Consider the following 18,619-nt stretch of genomic DNA (forward strand, 5'->3'; position numbering starts at 1 on the left):
TTGCTCATCTGCAGCGCTATGCTTGGGAAGGGAATGCGTTCTTGGCACCAGTGGTGGCTGGAGATGAGTCATGGTGTCATCACTTCGAACCAGAATCAAAACTACAAAATCTCCAGTGGAAGCATCCAGGGTCACCACAACCAAAAAAAGCCAAGGCCATCCACATGAGTACAGGAAAGGTTATGCTGACGTTCTTCTTTGACCAAGATGGCCCCCTTGTTATTCACTTCCTGCAGCACGGGACAACAGTGAATGCCCAGCATTACTCGCAAACCTTAACCACCCTTCGCCAAGCGATCAAATCAAAACAACCAGGCAATCTCACCTGTGGGGTCATTCTGCTCCACGACAATGCAAAGCCTCATACGGCCAACACAGTAATGGCATTCCTGCATAAATTCAAATGGGAGGTTCCTGGTCACGCTCCAAACAGTCCAGACTTCTCTCCCAGCGATTATGCCATTTTTTGTCCCCTTAAAAAGGCTCTGAGGGGCAAACAATTCACCTCGGACGACAACGTCCAGCTGTACGTATGGAACTGGTTAACATCGCAGTCCCAGGAATTTTATGAGACAGCCATTCACCACCGTGTGTCACAGTGAGACAAATGTCTCAACAACCAGGGTCAACACTTCTAACATACTGGTACTGCTTTCTGTAATTATGCCTCTGGCTCGTTTCTTTTCGAATGGCCCTTATAGAAGCTTCTATGTCAATGCAATCGACAAGTACGGTGATTTATGTCAGATATTTTGGTAATCAATAACACACTTATCGACGAATTTAGGTGCCTCCCACTAAACCTAGGAGTGTAATATTTGGCAAGAATGAGGAGTAGCAGAAATATTTACAATAAAATGTGACAAGTGTTAATTTGTAGTAAAATGTTATGAAAAAATTACTTCTTTTTCATTAGTATATCAACCATCGTAAAGTTCGACCATTACATAGCACGAATTCTGATAGTCCCAAAGGTACCCATAACGATCCTGTGTATAATATGTAAATAACCATTACTAACTACACACTGAAGTGACAAAAATCATGGGTGTTGTGTGCTGTCCTTAGGTTAGTTAGGTTTAAGTAGTTCTAAGTTCTAGGGGACTTATGACCACAGCAGTTGAGTCCCATAGTGCTCAGAGCCATTTTTGAACATATGGCAGTAGTATCACAGACACGAGATATGAAAGAACAGTGCACCGGTGGAGCAGTCATTTGTACTCAGGTGATACATGCAAAAAGGATTCTGACATGATTATTGCTAGAATGGTAGCTGGAGGTAGACGAATAGGACATTCCATTTTTGAAACCTTTAACTAATTCAATATTCTAAGAGCCACAGTGTCAAGAATGTGCTGAGAATATCACATTTCTGGCATTACCTCTTCAGTGGCATATGGCCTTCACTTAACAACTGGGAGTGATGGCGTTTGCATAGAGTTGTCAGTGCCAACAGGCAAGCAACACTGAATGAAATAATTACAGAAATCAATGTGGGATGTACAACAAATGTATCCATTAGGGTAGTGTGGTGAAATTGCCATTAATACACACCTGGAAATTGAAATAAGAACACCGTGAATTCATTGTCCCAGGAAGGGGAAACTTCATTGACACATTCCTGGGGTCAGATACATCACATGACAGAACCACAGGCACATAGACACAGGCAACAGAGCATGCACAATGTCGGCACTAGTACAGTGTATATCCACCTTTCGCAGCAATGCAGGCTGCTATTCTCCCATGGAGACAATCGTAGAGATGCTGGATGTAGTCCTGTGGAACGGCTTGCCATGCCATTTCCACCTGGTGCCTCAGTTGGACCAGCGTTCGTGCTGGACGTGCAGACCGCGTGAGACGACGCTTCATCCAGTCCCAAACATGCTCAATGGGGGACAGATCCGGAGATCTTGCTGGCCAGGGTAGTTGACTTACACCTTTTAGAGCACGTTGGGTGGCACAGGATACATGCGGACGTGCATTGTCCTGTTGGAACAGCAAGTTCCCTTGCCGGTCTAGGAATGGTAGAACGTTGGGTTCGATGACGGTTTGGATGTACCGTGCACTATTCAGTGTCCCCTCGACGATCACCAGTGGTGTACGCCCAGTGTAGGAGATCGCTCCCCACACCATGATGCCGGGTGTTGGCCCTGTGTGCCTCGGTCGTATGCAGTCCTGATTGTGGCGCTCACCTGCACGGCGCCAAACACGCATACGACCATCATTGGCACCAAGGCAGAAGCGACTCTCATCGCTGAAGACGACACGTCTCCATTCGTCCCTCCATTCACGCCTGTCGCGACACCACTGGAGGCGGGCTGCACGATGTTGGGGTGTGAGCGGAAGACGGCCTAACGGTGTGCGGGACCGTAGCCCAGCTTCATGGAGACGGTTGCGAATGGTCCTCGCCGATACCCCAGGAGCAACAGTGTCCCTAATTTGCTGGGAAGTGGCGGTGCGGTCCCCTACGGGACTGCGTAGGATCCTACGGTCTTGGCATGCATCCGTGCGTCGCTGCGGTCTGGTCCCAGGTCGACGGGCACGTGCACCTTCCGCTGATCACTGGCGACAACATCGATGTACTGTGGAGACCTCACGCCCCACGTGTTGAGCAATTCGGCGGTACGTCCACCCGGCCTCCCGCATGCCCACTATACGCCCTCGCTCAAAGTCCATCAACTGCACATACGGTTCACGTCCACACTGTCGCGGCATGCTACCAGTGTTAAAGACTGCGATGGAGCTCCATATGCCACGGCAAACTGGCTGACACTGACGGCGGTGGTGCACAAATGCTGCGCAGCTAGCGCCATTCGACGGCCAACACCACGGTTCCTGGTGTGTCCGCTGTGCCGTGCGTATGATCGTTGCTTGTACAGCCCTCTCGCAGTGTCCGGAGCAAGTATGGTGGGTCTGACACACCGGTGTCAATGTGTTCTTTTTTCCATTTCCAGGAGTGTAGGCATAGCAGCAGAGGACCAACACAAGTGCCTTTGATAATGGCACAAAATCACCTGCAGCACCTCTCCTGGGCTCATGAGCATACCAATTGGACCCTAGATGAATTTCAGTTGGTAAGAGCTGACGGTAGGATTCGAACGTAGTGCACAGCCCACGAAGCCGTGAACCCAAGTTGTCAGCATGCTACTGTGCAAGCTGGTGGGGGCTCCATAATGGTGTGGGCTGTGTTTACTTGGAAAGGACTGGGTCATTGACTGGAAATGGTTATCTGTGGCTACTTGGAGACCATTTGCATCCATTCACGCACTTCGTGTTCCCAAACGATGATGGAATTTTTATGGATGAAAATTTACATGCCACAACTGGTTGCAATTGGTTTGGAGAACATTCTGGACAGTTCGAGTGAATGATTTGACCACCCAAATCATCCAGTGTCAGTTTGTGCACAGACTCCTGCTCCGACAACACTTTCACAGTTACGGACAGCTATAGAGGCAGCAAGGCTCAATATTTCTGCGGGAGACTTCCAACAAGTTGTTGAGGCAATGCCACATCAAGTTTCCGCCTACTTCGTGCAAAAGAAGGTCCGGCACAATATTAGGAGGTATCCCATGACTTTTGTCACCTCTGTGTCTATCTCTTAGTATCCATTTAAGACCACAGCCATAGCGAGGTGATCCTACACTCTCGGCAGAAGTGTCAGATCTGTCCCCCATCCCTCCCACCAAAAAACTACATTTCTACCACTTTTCTACATAAAAATTATTATTTTGTAAGTAGGTCCAATAGAAATTAAGTATTACTGATAAAATTTCTTACATGATGTTTACTTATGTAAAATATTGCACACAACAAATTTAATCAAAAGTTTCTAAAAAAAGTAAAAACAATATTGTATTGTTTATATAGGTATTGTACACTGGATGTAGTATGATGTAGAATAAAGACTTTGCTTTGGACAATCGTCTTTTCCAAGGTTGATAACTTGAAAGAGATGATCATCCAAGGGAAAGTCATAGGGGAAAGACTGCAGGGAAGAAAATCGGGATTATGGGAAAGGATAGACAAACGAAACCTACAAAAGATGGAAAAACGGAGACAGACTGTTGAGAGGATCATGTGATGCGTCACAAACTTTCAGCTATAAAAAAAACGGAGTATTGATAATGATGATAATAAACCACAGATATAAGAATCCTTCTATGCTATTTCAGTGAGCAACTTGGTGGATAGTATGTATACCAAAAAATTGTTGACAGTTCCCCAGCACATAAATTCACCTATGAGAATAGAGCTATACCCATTGTTTTGTGTCAACAAAAGAATCTGAACCTCATGTCAACTTCTCTGGGGAAACATTTCTGAAAGCCAGTAACCTGCAGGGACCCATTCAGTTGCTTGATGAGCACTAAATCAATCATATTACCATCACATATCATTCACAGAAGGAAGTTCTCAATGTAAAGATCCACAGAGGTGTAAACATCAATTCCGGTCACTATCTTGTGGTCGTAAGGGTTAAGTTTACCCCAAAAGAGTGCACTGCAACAGTACAAGCCTTCATAAATTTGACACAAAAAAGATCTAAGAAACTAATATAAAAGAGAAATGGGAGAAAGAAGAAGCAGTCACCTGGGAACAGTTCCAAACCAAGATTATACAGAAAGCCAAAAAGCTACCCTGCAGAAAAATAAAATGAAACAATTTTGGTGGGATTCAGTACGTGAAGACCCTTTTGAGGAATGAAAGAGAGTCTTCCAGAAATTCACCCAAGACTAAAGAAGACTTTTTCGAGATTAGAAAGCAAGTGACTAAATTAACCAGACCGATAAAGAGGAGACACATAGAGAGCAAGCAATATTAAATTACTGAAAAGAACTTGAGGGAAGTCAACACACATGACTCTTACAGAATGTACTTGGAAATATCCATTGATACACACCACAGAATCTGTGCTTCAAAAAGGAGGACAATAAACTTGCTCTGACAAATCATGACAACTGTATGGAGATACTTCCTTGAGCTACAGTTTGTAAGCATATCCTTTGCTCGAAAAGAACAGGACATCTGGGGAAGACAGCATCATCAGGGAGTTATTGAAGCATATAGGGACAAACACACTTGTGGAAATAACTTAAATCATCACAGATATATGGCGCACATAAAAACAAGATATTCGCAGCATGTTTATTTCAAAGAACACACTTACACCTTTAACACAAGATCATTGAATACTCAACGAGCTTTCTATCAAGGTGTCCATGTGTAGAATAGGTCTTCAACCTAAATACAGTACTAAAATATAAGGCAACCCATAACAGCCCAGTCATCTACAATTTCATTGATTTCAAAAAGTCATGACTTAGTTTAATGACAGTCTCTTTTCAGTGTCCCAGAAGGACAGGGACTAGACACAAAGTCCAAGGTAAAATTTATGGTGGAAATATGAGAACCTTTCGACAACAAAACAGGTATTCACTAAGGAGAGGAAGTGTCACTACTCAATCTAATCTTAGATAAAGTGTTTGGGGAATGGGAAAAAGAATTCGTAAACCAAAATCACTGGAAACTTATTCAGCTTGGGTGAACAAAGATGACATTAATATCTCTTGCTTAATCATCACAGGCAATTTAGCAATTTTAGAGTACGGGGAAATCACAGCAGTTGGGTAGAAATCCTCAAAGAATATGATGAAAAACCTGGCCTACAAACACTTTTTTTTCATCGGTAATAAATGTAACATTCAGAAATTAAACTTGAAGTACAGTAAATCAGAAGGTTAAGATACTTCAAGTGTTTCATTGAGATCATAGAACAAACAAGTCTAAAGGGAACACTGAGAGTTCAATTACAAAAACTCAAGAGAGCATGTAGGAGAACACAGGATGGAGTGGGCATGCTGATACACAAAAATGTTAAACATTACAACGCAGTGATAAATCCTGAAGTCCTGTATGGAAGAGAAATTTTAATTCTCACCAGAAAAGCCATTCTGGAAAACATCCTGAAGGAACGTTGGTGAATTACAAAGGAAATTCTTGGACCAGAAAAAACTGAGGCCTGGTATGAATTGAAACCCATAAAGCAACTGAGGAATTGTCAGACCTGGCAGCAAACATTAGAAAGATTTAAATTTTATGGACATGCTGAAAGACTCCCAGCAGTTACACTTACACACAAAATTATGGATACCCACAATGGAAGTAGCAGACATGAATCTGTTCCTTCATTCAAAAGATGAAATAAAAGTCAGATGAAACATTTTGATTAAGTGAGATATGTTTTGCATTACACTTGCAATTCTGTTAAGCACTCTCTCTCAGTCTCACACCAGTCCTCAGTCTGCGAAAATCTGATGCCTTTGGTCAAACAGCATACCTGTGTCAGCACTGACTTGCTGACATTTGAGATCCTGCAATACTGTACCAAAGTTGCAACAAGAGCTCCACTGTTGAACATAAGTGAGTTGTGTAGATGGCAACTGTGTGAATCAGGCACACTGTTGCCACATGAACCACCTTAGCATTAGATTTCTGTTGGGTAGTAGCCATTTCTTTATGATGCTACTTGGTGAAATGACACTACATATGTACCACTGTGATGACTGCCTCTGCAGTCATTGGCCAAGGGAAAGGCTTCTTCTGGTGGGCAGGAAATAGGAACACAAGGGCGTAGGAGAACTCATGTACCCTCCTGGTTAAATATTAAACTACATTTTTTTAACAGGTCAGATTTTGCACCCCCTATATGCCTGGGCCAACAGTTCCTCTAACCGAGAAAGAGTTTACAGCTGACAAAATTTTCTACATATTAATTTTTTGTTTAAAATTGTGGAGCATTTACCACAATCACATTTGCTTGAAATTGGCAAAATTATGTTTTGAAACCAAAGTAAAGCAGTTATTTTGTCTTTTGTTTTTCCAGTGTAAATGACCATAAGGTATGGATGCTATGTGCAATATGACTATGACAGCTAGACCATTTTAAAACTGAATTAAAAACAGTCCCAATCACAATAAAATATTTATTGGCAATGGTAGGTGGTTTTGATCAAAATGTGACACTCTGCAGACAATATTACAGCATGATAACAGGTATCCAGGATCCACAAATATCAATGTCGAGCAGTTAATGTTCGTGGACCTACAATACCTGCTCTGTTCCCTACTACCGCCTGACATGATGGTGTAATATGGTATGAAAATGGCCACATTTTGACCAAAACCAGTTACCATTGCCAGTAAATATTTCATGGTGGCCAAGAATGTTGCTAATTCCATTCTAAAATATTTTATCAAGACGGTACTCGTATTTCATGTAAAATAACATACATGTTCAATTTCTGATCCCAATGTTCCCCAGTGACACATTGATCATTTCGCTGCTAGGAAATAAAATAATTAAATTTGCTTCCAGTAACGTCTTCAACTGCCCTCATTTATTAATCCAGAAATAAATTATATAAAATACTACCAGTAATGCAGAGTCCATTTTAATTTGATGCAATTTGGTTTTGGCCCATCCACATGTTGAACGATTCAAATAAAAATGTCTAATGACAAAACACATTTGGTTTCACTGCTTGATATGCGTGGTTTTATTTAATACACTTTAATCATTTCTGAGTACATAAATATAATGAGTCCTTAACCTGAAAGAGAAATCCTTCACATCAGCAAATGTCATTCATGTGTTGAGATATGTCTCAGTGTGCTTCTAACATCGGCTTATCGAGAATGTAATATGGATATCTGTGTGGCTTTTTGATTTTGTTAAATACAATGTTCACTGTTAAATTCTTTAAGACATCAAACTGAGTATACTTTTGCCAATAGTAAAAGTCAACCGTTATTACAATGATAAAAATCTTTAAAATTTGCAGCTCTTTTTTTATTATGTTATGCAATAAGCTTAGGACATTATTAATATGTGTCTCTGTATTAGTAGGTGTCTGTGTTAATCCCCATCCTGATCTCTTAAAAAGTAGAATCGTCATTAGCTAGAAGTTTAAAATAACTTATTCTGTTGTTTAACTTTGTATCTTTTGTATATTAAGTGTCTGTTAATGGCAACAATAGCTTCAAGTAAATCATTCACTATAATTTGCAGTGAATGCATTTTGACAGCTAATGAACTTAACACATTAATTCCCTGCTATTGATGTTGTCATTGTTCCTCTGGTTTTTTGTAGCAGTATAATATGATATTTTCAACAAAATATCACGCACTAAAAAGATACACATACACAAGGTGATGCATGTATTCTCTAGCATGAACAGTGTTGTAGATTTGTCCTGTAGTTCAGTCTTAACAGAAAAAATAGTTGGGTGGTACTTCTTTGGTGTAAATTAATGACTGTAGCAGAACCATTATGATAATTTATTTCTGCTTCTGGAATTTATTAAGGGCTTGCCGTAACAGGTGGCGATTGTGAGTTTTAGGTAGGATGTTTGGATCAATAGAATAATTAATTTGGTGTTATGACAAACATTTGATATTTCAAGTGAAAATGCTTTTGACTTTTGATTTCAGTGTTATATTACAGTCTTGTCCTTCCTCATACGGTGTTAAAGTTATTGCTGTTCTTTTTTTTGTATATAAAAATTAAACATTCATCACATTCATGACACAGGATAAAGAGACTTATCACTATAGTCATTTTGTGCGCTTCTAACAGCTTCTAATAAAAGGGCATTAAGGTTGTTGGAGTGCATGAAATTTCAAATAACAGTAACTGAAATAGTTGAGGTATTGTAGGAGTTGCTTTTACAGGCAGAAAGTGAAAGGATTTATTCACAGCAATAGATGAATATTCTACCAAGCCAATCTACCACATTTATTTGAACAGAGGTGAATGCCTAGACATGAATATGACTAGAGAAATAAAAATTACACAAGGGACAGAAGAAGATTAACATTCTGAGTAAAATATTGAGATTCCCAACACAGTAGGAATAGTAATGAAAGTATAGAAAAAAAGTATGAGCCAGTACATATTTCTACAAGGAAATGAATGGTAATCTTCTCTCAACATCAGATACAAATGAATGATGGAAGAACTTACAGAACGACTACTGAACCCAGAGAATGACTAAGGCAAATTGGGTATGAAAAATTATTCATTCTAAAAGAGGATTGGAATAAAAGGCCCCGAAATTCTAGATAGAGGTGCATTTTAAAAGAAAATTCTTGACACCCTTCTCCAGAGGAAATGAAAAAGAAAATTAAATTGATTTTTGTCAGAGGATTGGAAATAACACCACTCTGATTAAATAAAAGAAAACAGAAAAAAATTGGAAACTATGGCAGGAGAATACTATTAACATTGTTGTTGTTCAGGAGGATACTATTAATATTGTTGTTGTTGTACATTTCAGTCAATGGAAATTTATTGTAAATTCCTGTGAACAAAGGAATCTCAGAAAGCAAATGTTGTCACTTGTTTGAGACTTACTGGCACCCCTCTCTAAATATTTTGTGCCTTTGACATACTTTGTTATTGGACATAAGGAAAGTAAATGTACTGAATTATAAGGTTCCTCTATATGAATCACACAGGTTTACATATAAAGAGGAAATCAATATATTTTGTTAGCTGCAGGCTAATATGACATTATTGCATTGCGACAAGAGTAATAAGTGATAAATCTGTTGAGTTCAGAAACAGGCAAAGGGCAATAATGTTTCCTGTTCAGCAGAAGACTCAGTAGGAATTCGAAATGCTGAAACATAATCAGAAATGTGTGTCCAATGCACATTTACCCCCACTCAGAGCAATATTCCACACTGCTGACAACAACTTTTGCAAACGGCAAATGGCAACACACAAAATTAAGAAACTACTGAAACCATATATTGCCCAGAATAACATTGACCATGTACAGGTGTACATCAACGGAAATCCATCTGCATGTCAATTCAACAATTGCTTCTTGTTACCCTGACCATTTGTTATTTCTATTGGAAACAAGATGCTGAGCTTGCATTGCAACATTCCAATAAAGGATCAGCTACATTCACCTTGTGGACACAACAACATTTCATATTCATGGCAAAGTACACAGAAATGGTTGCAGAATGTGTGGAAATCAAAACCTACAACCCACTGAGTATGAACTTAAAAGTCTAAACATGAATATGTGGTTCTACCCAATAAAAGTAATGGGCTGAGAACTGTGAATTATTTGTGTCATTATTACATCCACATCTATATCCATATCCTGCAAATCACTATAAAGTGCCCGGTAGTGTACATGTAATTATAATTTAATTAATAAGCAAGGTGCACACTAAAATATGTATGATATAACCTCATTGTTATGAAACAATAGCTAATGCGGGACAATAGCATAACTACATTAATATGATTTTTACTGTGAATATCTGTCAGTGGAAAACTACCCTCCTGTTCAAATTAAAGAGTTCATTTTAATGAATTTTTCCACTGAGTATTAATGTCTGTACATCATATTATCAAGGAGCTTCTGCCAAACCCCTTGCCCCATCCATCATACAAGCCCCCCCCCCCCCCCACCCACACCAAGACACTCTCTTTCTACACTCTAAACCTGTGCCCCTTCAATCACCACCCAATTGCCTGTAGCTTCATCTTTAGAATACTCTTGTCTTTTACTTTTGGGCTGATTTCTGTTTTCATATATTGGGGAGTTATAAATGAAATCAGTGAGTAGGAAGAATAAAATTGTCTTCTTTTCTTTTATTAGATGAGTGACTAAAATGATTTCTCTTATATTTTTTTCATGAGAACATCATAATTTTATAGAAGTTCAGGAAGAACATTAATCCATGCAGATTTTAACACAGTAAATAATATAGTTATTTTAGGTGTGTAGTACACGTGTACGAATTATTCTTTTCTACAACTTCAGACCGTACATTATGTTACTTCAACTTTCCCGAGAAACAATATTGCACTGAAAATAAACATTACATGTTATAATCAATATACCCATGACATTAGCACTTGATAATATGTGTAATCAAAGTGCCAAGCCACAAAATTTATTTACTAGATAAACATGTGTACTGCTGTATAAATTCATATCCATTTTTAATTTTAGGAACTTAAAAAGTGTCCGCTTTTATTATGCATAGACTTTTATTACTAATTTTAATTTCTTTGAATTTCAGCTGTTTTGTCACAAACTATATAATATCACTTTTTAAGATGTTCAGAGTCATCCCATTTGGTTGGAATTATGTTTCTACGCTTCTGAGTGTACTATTGATGTAGTGAGAATTTATTTCACAATTTTCAATCAGTGCAGGTATTTGATCTCCAACCAAAAATTGCCTTGTGCTTATATCATTAGGCAAATCAGCAACATGGAGTAAAAATAGAATACACCCAGAAATGAACTCTTGAATGTTGCTCATTTGATGAATCAATATGCTTTTTAATTTGTTCATATCCAGACATCCTACATATGGCAGTTGATATGTATATGAGATGTGTTCAAAAAGCATCACACCTTTGGGTTACAGAAATACATCTATTTTGATTTAGATGCACAGAACCCTAACCCCTTTGAAAATATTCTCCTCGATAATGTGGACAGTCTTCTCAGTGTTCCCACTACTGTTGGAAACACTCCTGGAATGTGTCTTTTGGAATGTGGATCAGGTAGGCCATCGTGTTGTGCAGGATGTCTTCCCTTGACTCAAATTGTGTTTGTATAATAATTTATCATGTCACCATCTCTTACACATATATAAAATGTTCCCATTACCTATTTCAACAAGCAGTTGCCATCTTCAGATATGAAACATCCACTAAAGAGCTCCATACGGAATATATAACAAATACAGTCCAAACATCATGAAGTCAACTAAAATATCTCAGTGAATGTTCATCATATTGTCACATGGTATTTTCCCCGTGTTATGATATGATGTACATTCATGGAAATATTTTTGTTGGCTTCGTGATGTGCAAAGTGTTTAATTGTATTTCTTATATGTTCTGTAGAGCACTCTTTAGTGGATGTATCACATCTGAAAATGGCAACTGCTTGCCAAAACTGGTACTTCAAATATTTCATATAAGTGTAAGCGATAGTGATGTGATAAATTATTATACAAACGTTTCAAAATGACACTTACTTCCAATTGGCAATGTGCCAATTTTAAAAAAATTCTTTTTCCTTTCAGTGGAATTTTTAGTTCAGGAAATAGCCAAAGGTCATGTTGGGAGAGTAGAAAGCCTGAGTAACGACAAGAATGTTGTGTTTGGCAAGGATGAGCTGAATGGGCAGATCCACCATCACGATAGAGCTGACAAGATTTTTCTGTTCGTGGATGTGGTTGTTTGCATGCTGCACGGTGTCATGAAGATGACAAATGACCTCTCGATAGTAATCCTTTGTGATGGTTTGACCTTGTGGTGTGGAATTGTGATGCACCTGGCTTCCTGTGAGTGTGCCCAAGCACAGATCACTGTCCACTGATTTGCAGCCAACTTTGAAGCAGTTACACCACTCCTTATGCATGATGATAATAAAGAATATGTTTTTTTCAAGGATGACATGTCACAGATGCAACAGACATTTATTAACATTTTAACATGCACTTGAGAATGGCTACAAAGCCGAAATCATCTAGGTGTAAAATAAATGAACAATTAACATTCAAATGGTGAAAATTTTGATAAAATAAGTAAATAAATAAAAATAAAACCTTATCTATGAGTTGATCATGGCATTGTTTCCAAAAGACTGTTGTATCTTGTGAACATTTTTCCACATGGGTGTCACCAAATTTTTGGCAAAATCTGATGCAATATCATTGCTCAATTTGTTCTGCCATTTTGACAATTGTTCACTACAAGTCCCCACTCAGAGCCGACTGCCAGCGACTGATGCTTTCTGCTGGCAGGTGAAAATACACGACTCCACACGAATATCCCCCACCACATCTTCACTGAAGAAAGTGTCCCATACTCGATGGTTTATGCGCAAACGGATAAGGTTTTTGAACACAGCTCATTTTTGAACACAGCTTTGAATGGAAACAGTTAGGTGCATAAGAGACTAGGTTATTGAACAATAGCAAACAAAAAGGAATAAAATTAAAATTAAAGTCTTGGTAATGTTAATGCTAAGTTGATAGTGATTATATAGTTGATAAGTAGAGCAGTGTCTGAAATTATGAGGAATACTACAACAGTGACATTTTTTCACACAGGCGGCGGTTCCCGGCGGGGTAGCAAAGGCAGTAACGTTTCGGCGACATCGACACGCTCTCCGAGGTCACCAGCAAAGCCTCCTCCCAGCCCGCTGGTCAGCTCAGCCCACCCACACAGTCTGGCAGCTGTGGCCGCGACACCAGCAACCACGGGCTCTGCACCCACGCTCGAGAGTGTCACTGTCGAGATACGTGGCAGCAGGGCAACGACGCCACAGCAGCAGCAGTTGTAGACAGTGTGGTCACCTCCCGGGAGTGCCACCTCACAGCAGCCTTCGCCCACCCACAGATACGATCACCTTTGCCTGTAACCTGGTCACTGCGACGTACTGCAGCATCTTCACATCGGAAAATCATCGCCGTCTCCTCTGCGTGGTACTTGTACATATAATTGACAGTAACTGCACGTTACATAAATTCGAAAAGCAATTGCAATGGCCAACTTAGGGTGCTTCCAGGGAGAGGTAGTGCTGTAAAAATCACCAGAAAGAGAAACACAACAGTTGTTGGCATATTCCCAGTTTTGGCCAGTTACATACTAGTAAATAAAAACTAAAGTTTTTACCTCTCTCTAGAAAATGTCACTGAAAAATGAGAATGATGTGTTTCCAATTAGGTTTTGAATTCTGTAGCAAGTGTTGCTCTTGTGTTGTTTGTGTGTGTGGGTGTGTGGGTGGGAATGTTTATGTACACATACATGTATAACTGAATGTTTGTGGCCAGGCAAGAATTTCATTTTTTTCCTTTCTCTCTGTGTCTCTCTCACAGTATTATTAATGTTATGGCATAAGCCTTGCAGCCATCTCTTACATAACACAACAGTTACATTTGACATTTGATTCTTATAGCTAAATGTGTAAAATATAGCCTCAGTAGGTCACAAATTGGCTATGGGACAGTAGTGAAGCTGACATTTTTAACTACCAAATTTTATATCACTTTTATAATTGTAAACAAATGCACTATACACCTCACTTTCCTGTTAACGTCACTTCGGCAACATTTTATGGTGTCTGAGAAACCGACATAGATACAAAAGTAAGGTGACAGTGTTTTATTGACACCATTTCACATGAAGCAAACCTGTGGTGTCTATACATGGCATACAATACAAATATTCATAATAGTCAAATAAGTACTTACATGAACAACTGTACCTCCTCTGTCTGAGGTTATTAATATAATTAACCATTAGAGGATAGCTCAGTAGCAGCTGCATTCTGAAAATTAACTCCAAGCTATCTTATACATACAGGACATCACCAGAAGACTGCAGCATCCAAAGAATAAAAACCTAGCAAAGTCCTTTCATAATATTCTGCAATATTTTCCTGAATGCTAGTTGCAGCAGCTCACATCTTTGAAGAGCCCATTCAGACCAGGTTACATGCAAAGGGGTCCACGAATTTTTCTTCAGTTCATTTGGCTTAATACTTCTGCCAATGTTCCAGGCTATGAGCAGAAGACTAAAAGTGAATTTAGCACACACCTTCATAACTTTAGAAGTGGCTTCTCAACTACGCAAAATGAATTGAAAATTTTACCATTACCTTTGCTACGACACACATTTTCTCGTGTATAATGAAGAGCCTTATTTTTTCTCAAGGGTAGCAATGCAAAGCTATGTGATAGTACAGAGGTTTTCAGTAGACATAGATCACTATGACTTGATTGTTGCTTCATAGCTAACAAAGGCATTTCAAAAGCCTTAGCACAAATATTTTTTGTGGAAACATCTTTACCGAGGAAATATTTCTTCAGATAGCTACAATCTCAGCCATCCATTTCTGTGATATTGGTAACAAATCATAACTTCTTCAGAATTGGCCAAAACTGGACTACAAGTATATATATGGTGTAGGAATAGGTGCAAGTCTTGTGCAAACACTTCTCTACATTCTCAACGTATTAGGCTCTCCTACAGAAATATGAAGTTCAATGAAGAACTCTGTTCAACAGTTTCTTTCTTTGTGTATTACAACACAAAGTGCATTATGCAGCACACACCCACATGCACCTGTTGCCTGTGAGATGAATTAAAATAATTGTCTCTATATATTAAAGTGAGTGTAGTATGATACCCAGTTAAGTGCAGATCAGAAGATCATAACACCTTCTGAATGAGTCAAACTAAATAAAAGCTATAGAGAAAGATGGTTATTCAGTGTTGTCAGGAGGACTCAGAAATTATCCTAACTAAGATTGTCTGGAGCTTGAGACTCGTTTGAATGACAAAAATTTATCATATGTACTGCTGATGTTAATAAACTGTAAGCATCAAACTCTGGGTGAAATCAGGAGTAGTACTAAGTTTATCATGTAAGTGGAGAGGAAATGTGATTTATACAAGGGACCACCTGTTGGACGTGTATTAACTGTGTCTGTCATGTTGAGCCTCCAATGTGCTGTGTGAAAAATAGTTTTTCTTATTAATTTTTCCCCGTACAGTACAACGAATATAAGTGAGAAACTAAAGAAATATTATCTCCTTCTGAGAGACATGCTTGATTTCCCATAGAGGGTAACAGCTAAAATTCTAAAACCAATATATTGTCAGTATAAACCTCAGCTTTTTAAAGTTAAAAATTGAAAATTAATCTCATAAATATTCTCTTATATTGTCTTTTTGTGTGTGAAGGGAGAGCCCTTTAGTCATATTTTTCATTTAGTTCCATTGCAGTGCTCTTCTGGCTGCATTAGAGCCCAGCATGAAGAAATTTTAACCAATTTGTAAAAAAGAAGACAATGAGAGACCTTTCATTTGGATTTACCATTTAGAATTCACATGAAATTATTGAGTCTACGTGAAAGTTTGAATCTCTTACTTTTAGCTCGAAATGCAATTTCATAGTAAAGTCATTTTCACATTGCATTTTCTTAAAAGTTGCCACATTTGAGAATATATATTTTATTTTGTAAAATTCTTGTGAATGCTTCAGATATTCACAACAGAGCAACAGCTTGTGATTAATCATTGACATGGTCACCTTTCATATGGTTTGTTGAATAATGTTTCCATACAAATAGAGAACTTCTCACAAACAAGATTCAGATCTGCTATATACAAACATGTTGCAAATATTGCATGTGGATCTCTGTATGTGGAGATTATAACTCTTTGTTAATTACACTGTAGTCATACTTTTCATTATAATCTAGAGTCTAGTGAAGTTTTTGATTTTTCTACAGTACCTCACAAATTTAATTTTCTACTCTTGATGCACGCGTTGACCCAAAGAAAGTATTTTTGTGCCTATTCTATCCAAAAACTTCAGTATAGTTTACAATTGAAAATGTACAAAAGTATGATAAATGCACAATATGTAATTAGCCATTAGAAAGATTTTAGCACAAGCAAGCTATGCAGATGATAAGTAGACTAGCAGTTTCTAAAATTGTGAGTGAAAATGAGCAACAGTAGTCAAAAGCATTTCAGAAGATGGTAGCCCTAAGTCTGAGTGCCTGAAATTAGCATAGATACAACTTCTTATTTGATAAACAATTTTAAATAGATACATTTTGTTCTCATCTGCATTTATACATTGACAATTTAAAAAGTGTCATCTAGAAGTAAGAAAACCTTTCGAATTTGCCGCTCATGTAGTTTGCAGTGGCATAGTGCTAACGGAAAATTAGGGGAAGGTTTTCTCGTTAGCACTATACGCTGTTTAGTTGCTATTATTGCAGGAGATGGAGCATCTGATAACAATCAAGTATATTTGTAAGTGATTATTAATATAAGTCAATAAAACTTATTTTTCTGTTGACACAGTTTTCAAATACTTGGTGAGCTATCACATGTACATAAAATTAATAGCATTTTCTCAGTAGCAGCTATACTTTTGAGAATCTTTGCAGTTTTGAATACTACATTATAACACTCATATACTAATGCTGCTCAAGAGACTATATATACATACATATAGATACTGAATTTGCCCGAAGGGGATGAAGAATCCTTCTGACAGTTATAGGATATGAACTATTATATAAATATTATACTTGAGACATAGATTTTAAGAATACTAAACTTTTATTTATAGAGATAATATAAAAGTTGATAATACATGAAATGCTATTCATAACAGATGCTAATAATGCAGTTAAATATCTCTTTAGATTATTAAAAAATATGGTTTAAGACTTTGAGAGATTTATGTACATTTCTCCTAAGCAAAGCAAGTTAATAAATATTTTAAATAAAAATTTCTTAGAAAAAGTTTAATGTAATGCTTGAATCATTGGGGAAGAGGTTCAAGTATTATCATTAAACATCTTTTTTATAACTTCCAGATAAACACTTAACTTTAATTAGTATCACAATTGTAAAACTTCTGGGTTTAGCAAATGGACTTTATTCTATGAGAATTTGTTAACATTTGTCTTTGACCAGGAATTTATAGTTTATATATATATTATTGCAAAATGAGCTTTTTTCTACTATCTGCTATTAAAAATAGCTACTACACAGGTAGAGTAGACTATGCGAGTGAAGTTTTCTACAATTCCTTCTTGATTAGATGCAGTCATTTATTTTTCTTGTGAATAAAAATTATAGAAGATGCATTACTTGCACAATATTTGTGGCTGAAAATGAAATGCCTCTTCTATATGTACAGAAAATGATAAATAAAAATGAAAACATATATGAAATCTTTTCTTATTCTTGGTAACTTAAACATGTAAAAAAACTAAAGATTTATACATGTATGAAAGCTGAACTTATAATAAAAGAAACTGTCCTCTTACAATTTTCTAGCAGTCATTTTATCTACAACAGAGGAACCTCACCAGTACCACATTCCTATCTTGTGTCTGTCTGCCTCTCTCCCCCAGCCATATGTCACCCTTATCTCCAACCCTCCATCCTGATTCTAACTTCCTCCCTCAAGTTGCCCACTTCATCCATTACAATCATAGGTGTACAAATTCTCCTTCTAGTCTGCCTGCCCCTATATCCATTGCAACCATTAAAGCAGCTCGACCTGTCACAAAGGAAACACAAGAGTACACGTGTACTGAAGCACGGTGGTTAAAGCAGTCCAACTTAAGTTTCCGCAATCATGCTGAGTTTTGAGGGACGCATTCAGCCTGCTGTGTCTGCCAACAGATTGCGCTAACAATCCAATGTGATTGGTCAGGTACGTGTTTGCATAAGTAGTTTCACTGCAGCTCATTTATCATAACAGTGGATGTAGCAAAATGAACAAACCATACATAAAGGAGATTGAGGAGAAGTGATGAATTGGGGAATATATGGCAGTCACGAAGCAGAGTGCTTGTCATGTGTTCATGAGACAGCTTGAAATAAATCAGTAGGTGTCTCACAAGACAAATTGTGTAAAAAGTTACTAGACACTTGTGGTGAGTAATGATATTATGGCAAAATAATAACATTTAACACCATGTTATCATAGTGATATACTTTATTCACTTTGTGATCACAAAATG

At 37.9% G+C, this 18,619-nt stretch overlaps 1 protein-coding gene across 3 annotated transcripts in view; it reads left to right on the forward strand.

The window, feature by feature from the left end:
• LOC126109889 (uncharacterized) overlaps positions 1-17,979 on the forward strand; it is a 287,852-nt gene extending 269,873 nt beyond the window's left edge. The window contains exon 9 of one of the 3 annotated variants that reach the window (XM_049914976.1): positions 13,169-17,979. In XM_049914976.1, coding sequence (XP_049770933.1) covers positions 13,169-13,401 — 233 coding nt within the window. In that variant the 3' untranslated portion in view covers positions 13,402-17,979. The remainder of the gene's footprint in view (positions 1-13,168) is intronic. The other 2 variants (XM_049914977.1, XM_049914978.1) reach the window with 2 other exon arrangements.
• The last annotated feature ends 640 nt before the right edge of the window (positions 17,980-18,619 follow it).

The sequence above is a fragment of the Schistocerca cancellata genome, chromosome 12 (assembly GCF_023864275.1).
Source record: "Schistocerca cancellata isolate TAMUIC-IGC-003103 chromosome 12, iqSchCanc2.1, whole genome shotgun sequence".
NCBI lineage: Eukaryota > Metazoa > Arthropoda > Insecta > Orthoptera > Acrididae > Schistocerca > Schistocerca cancellata.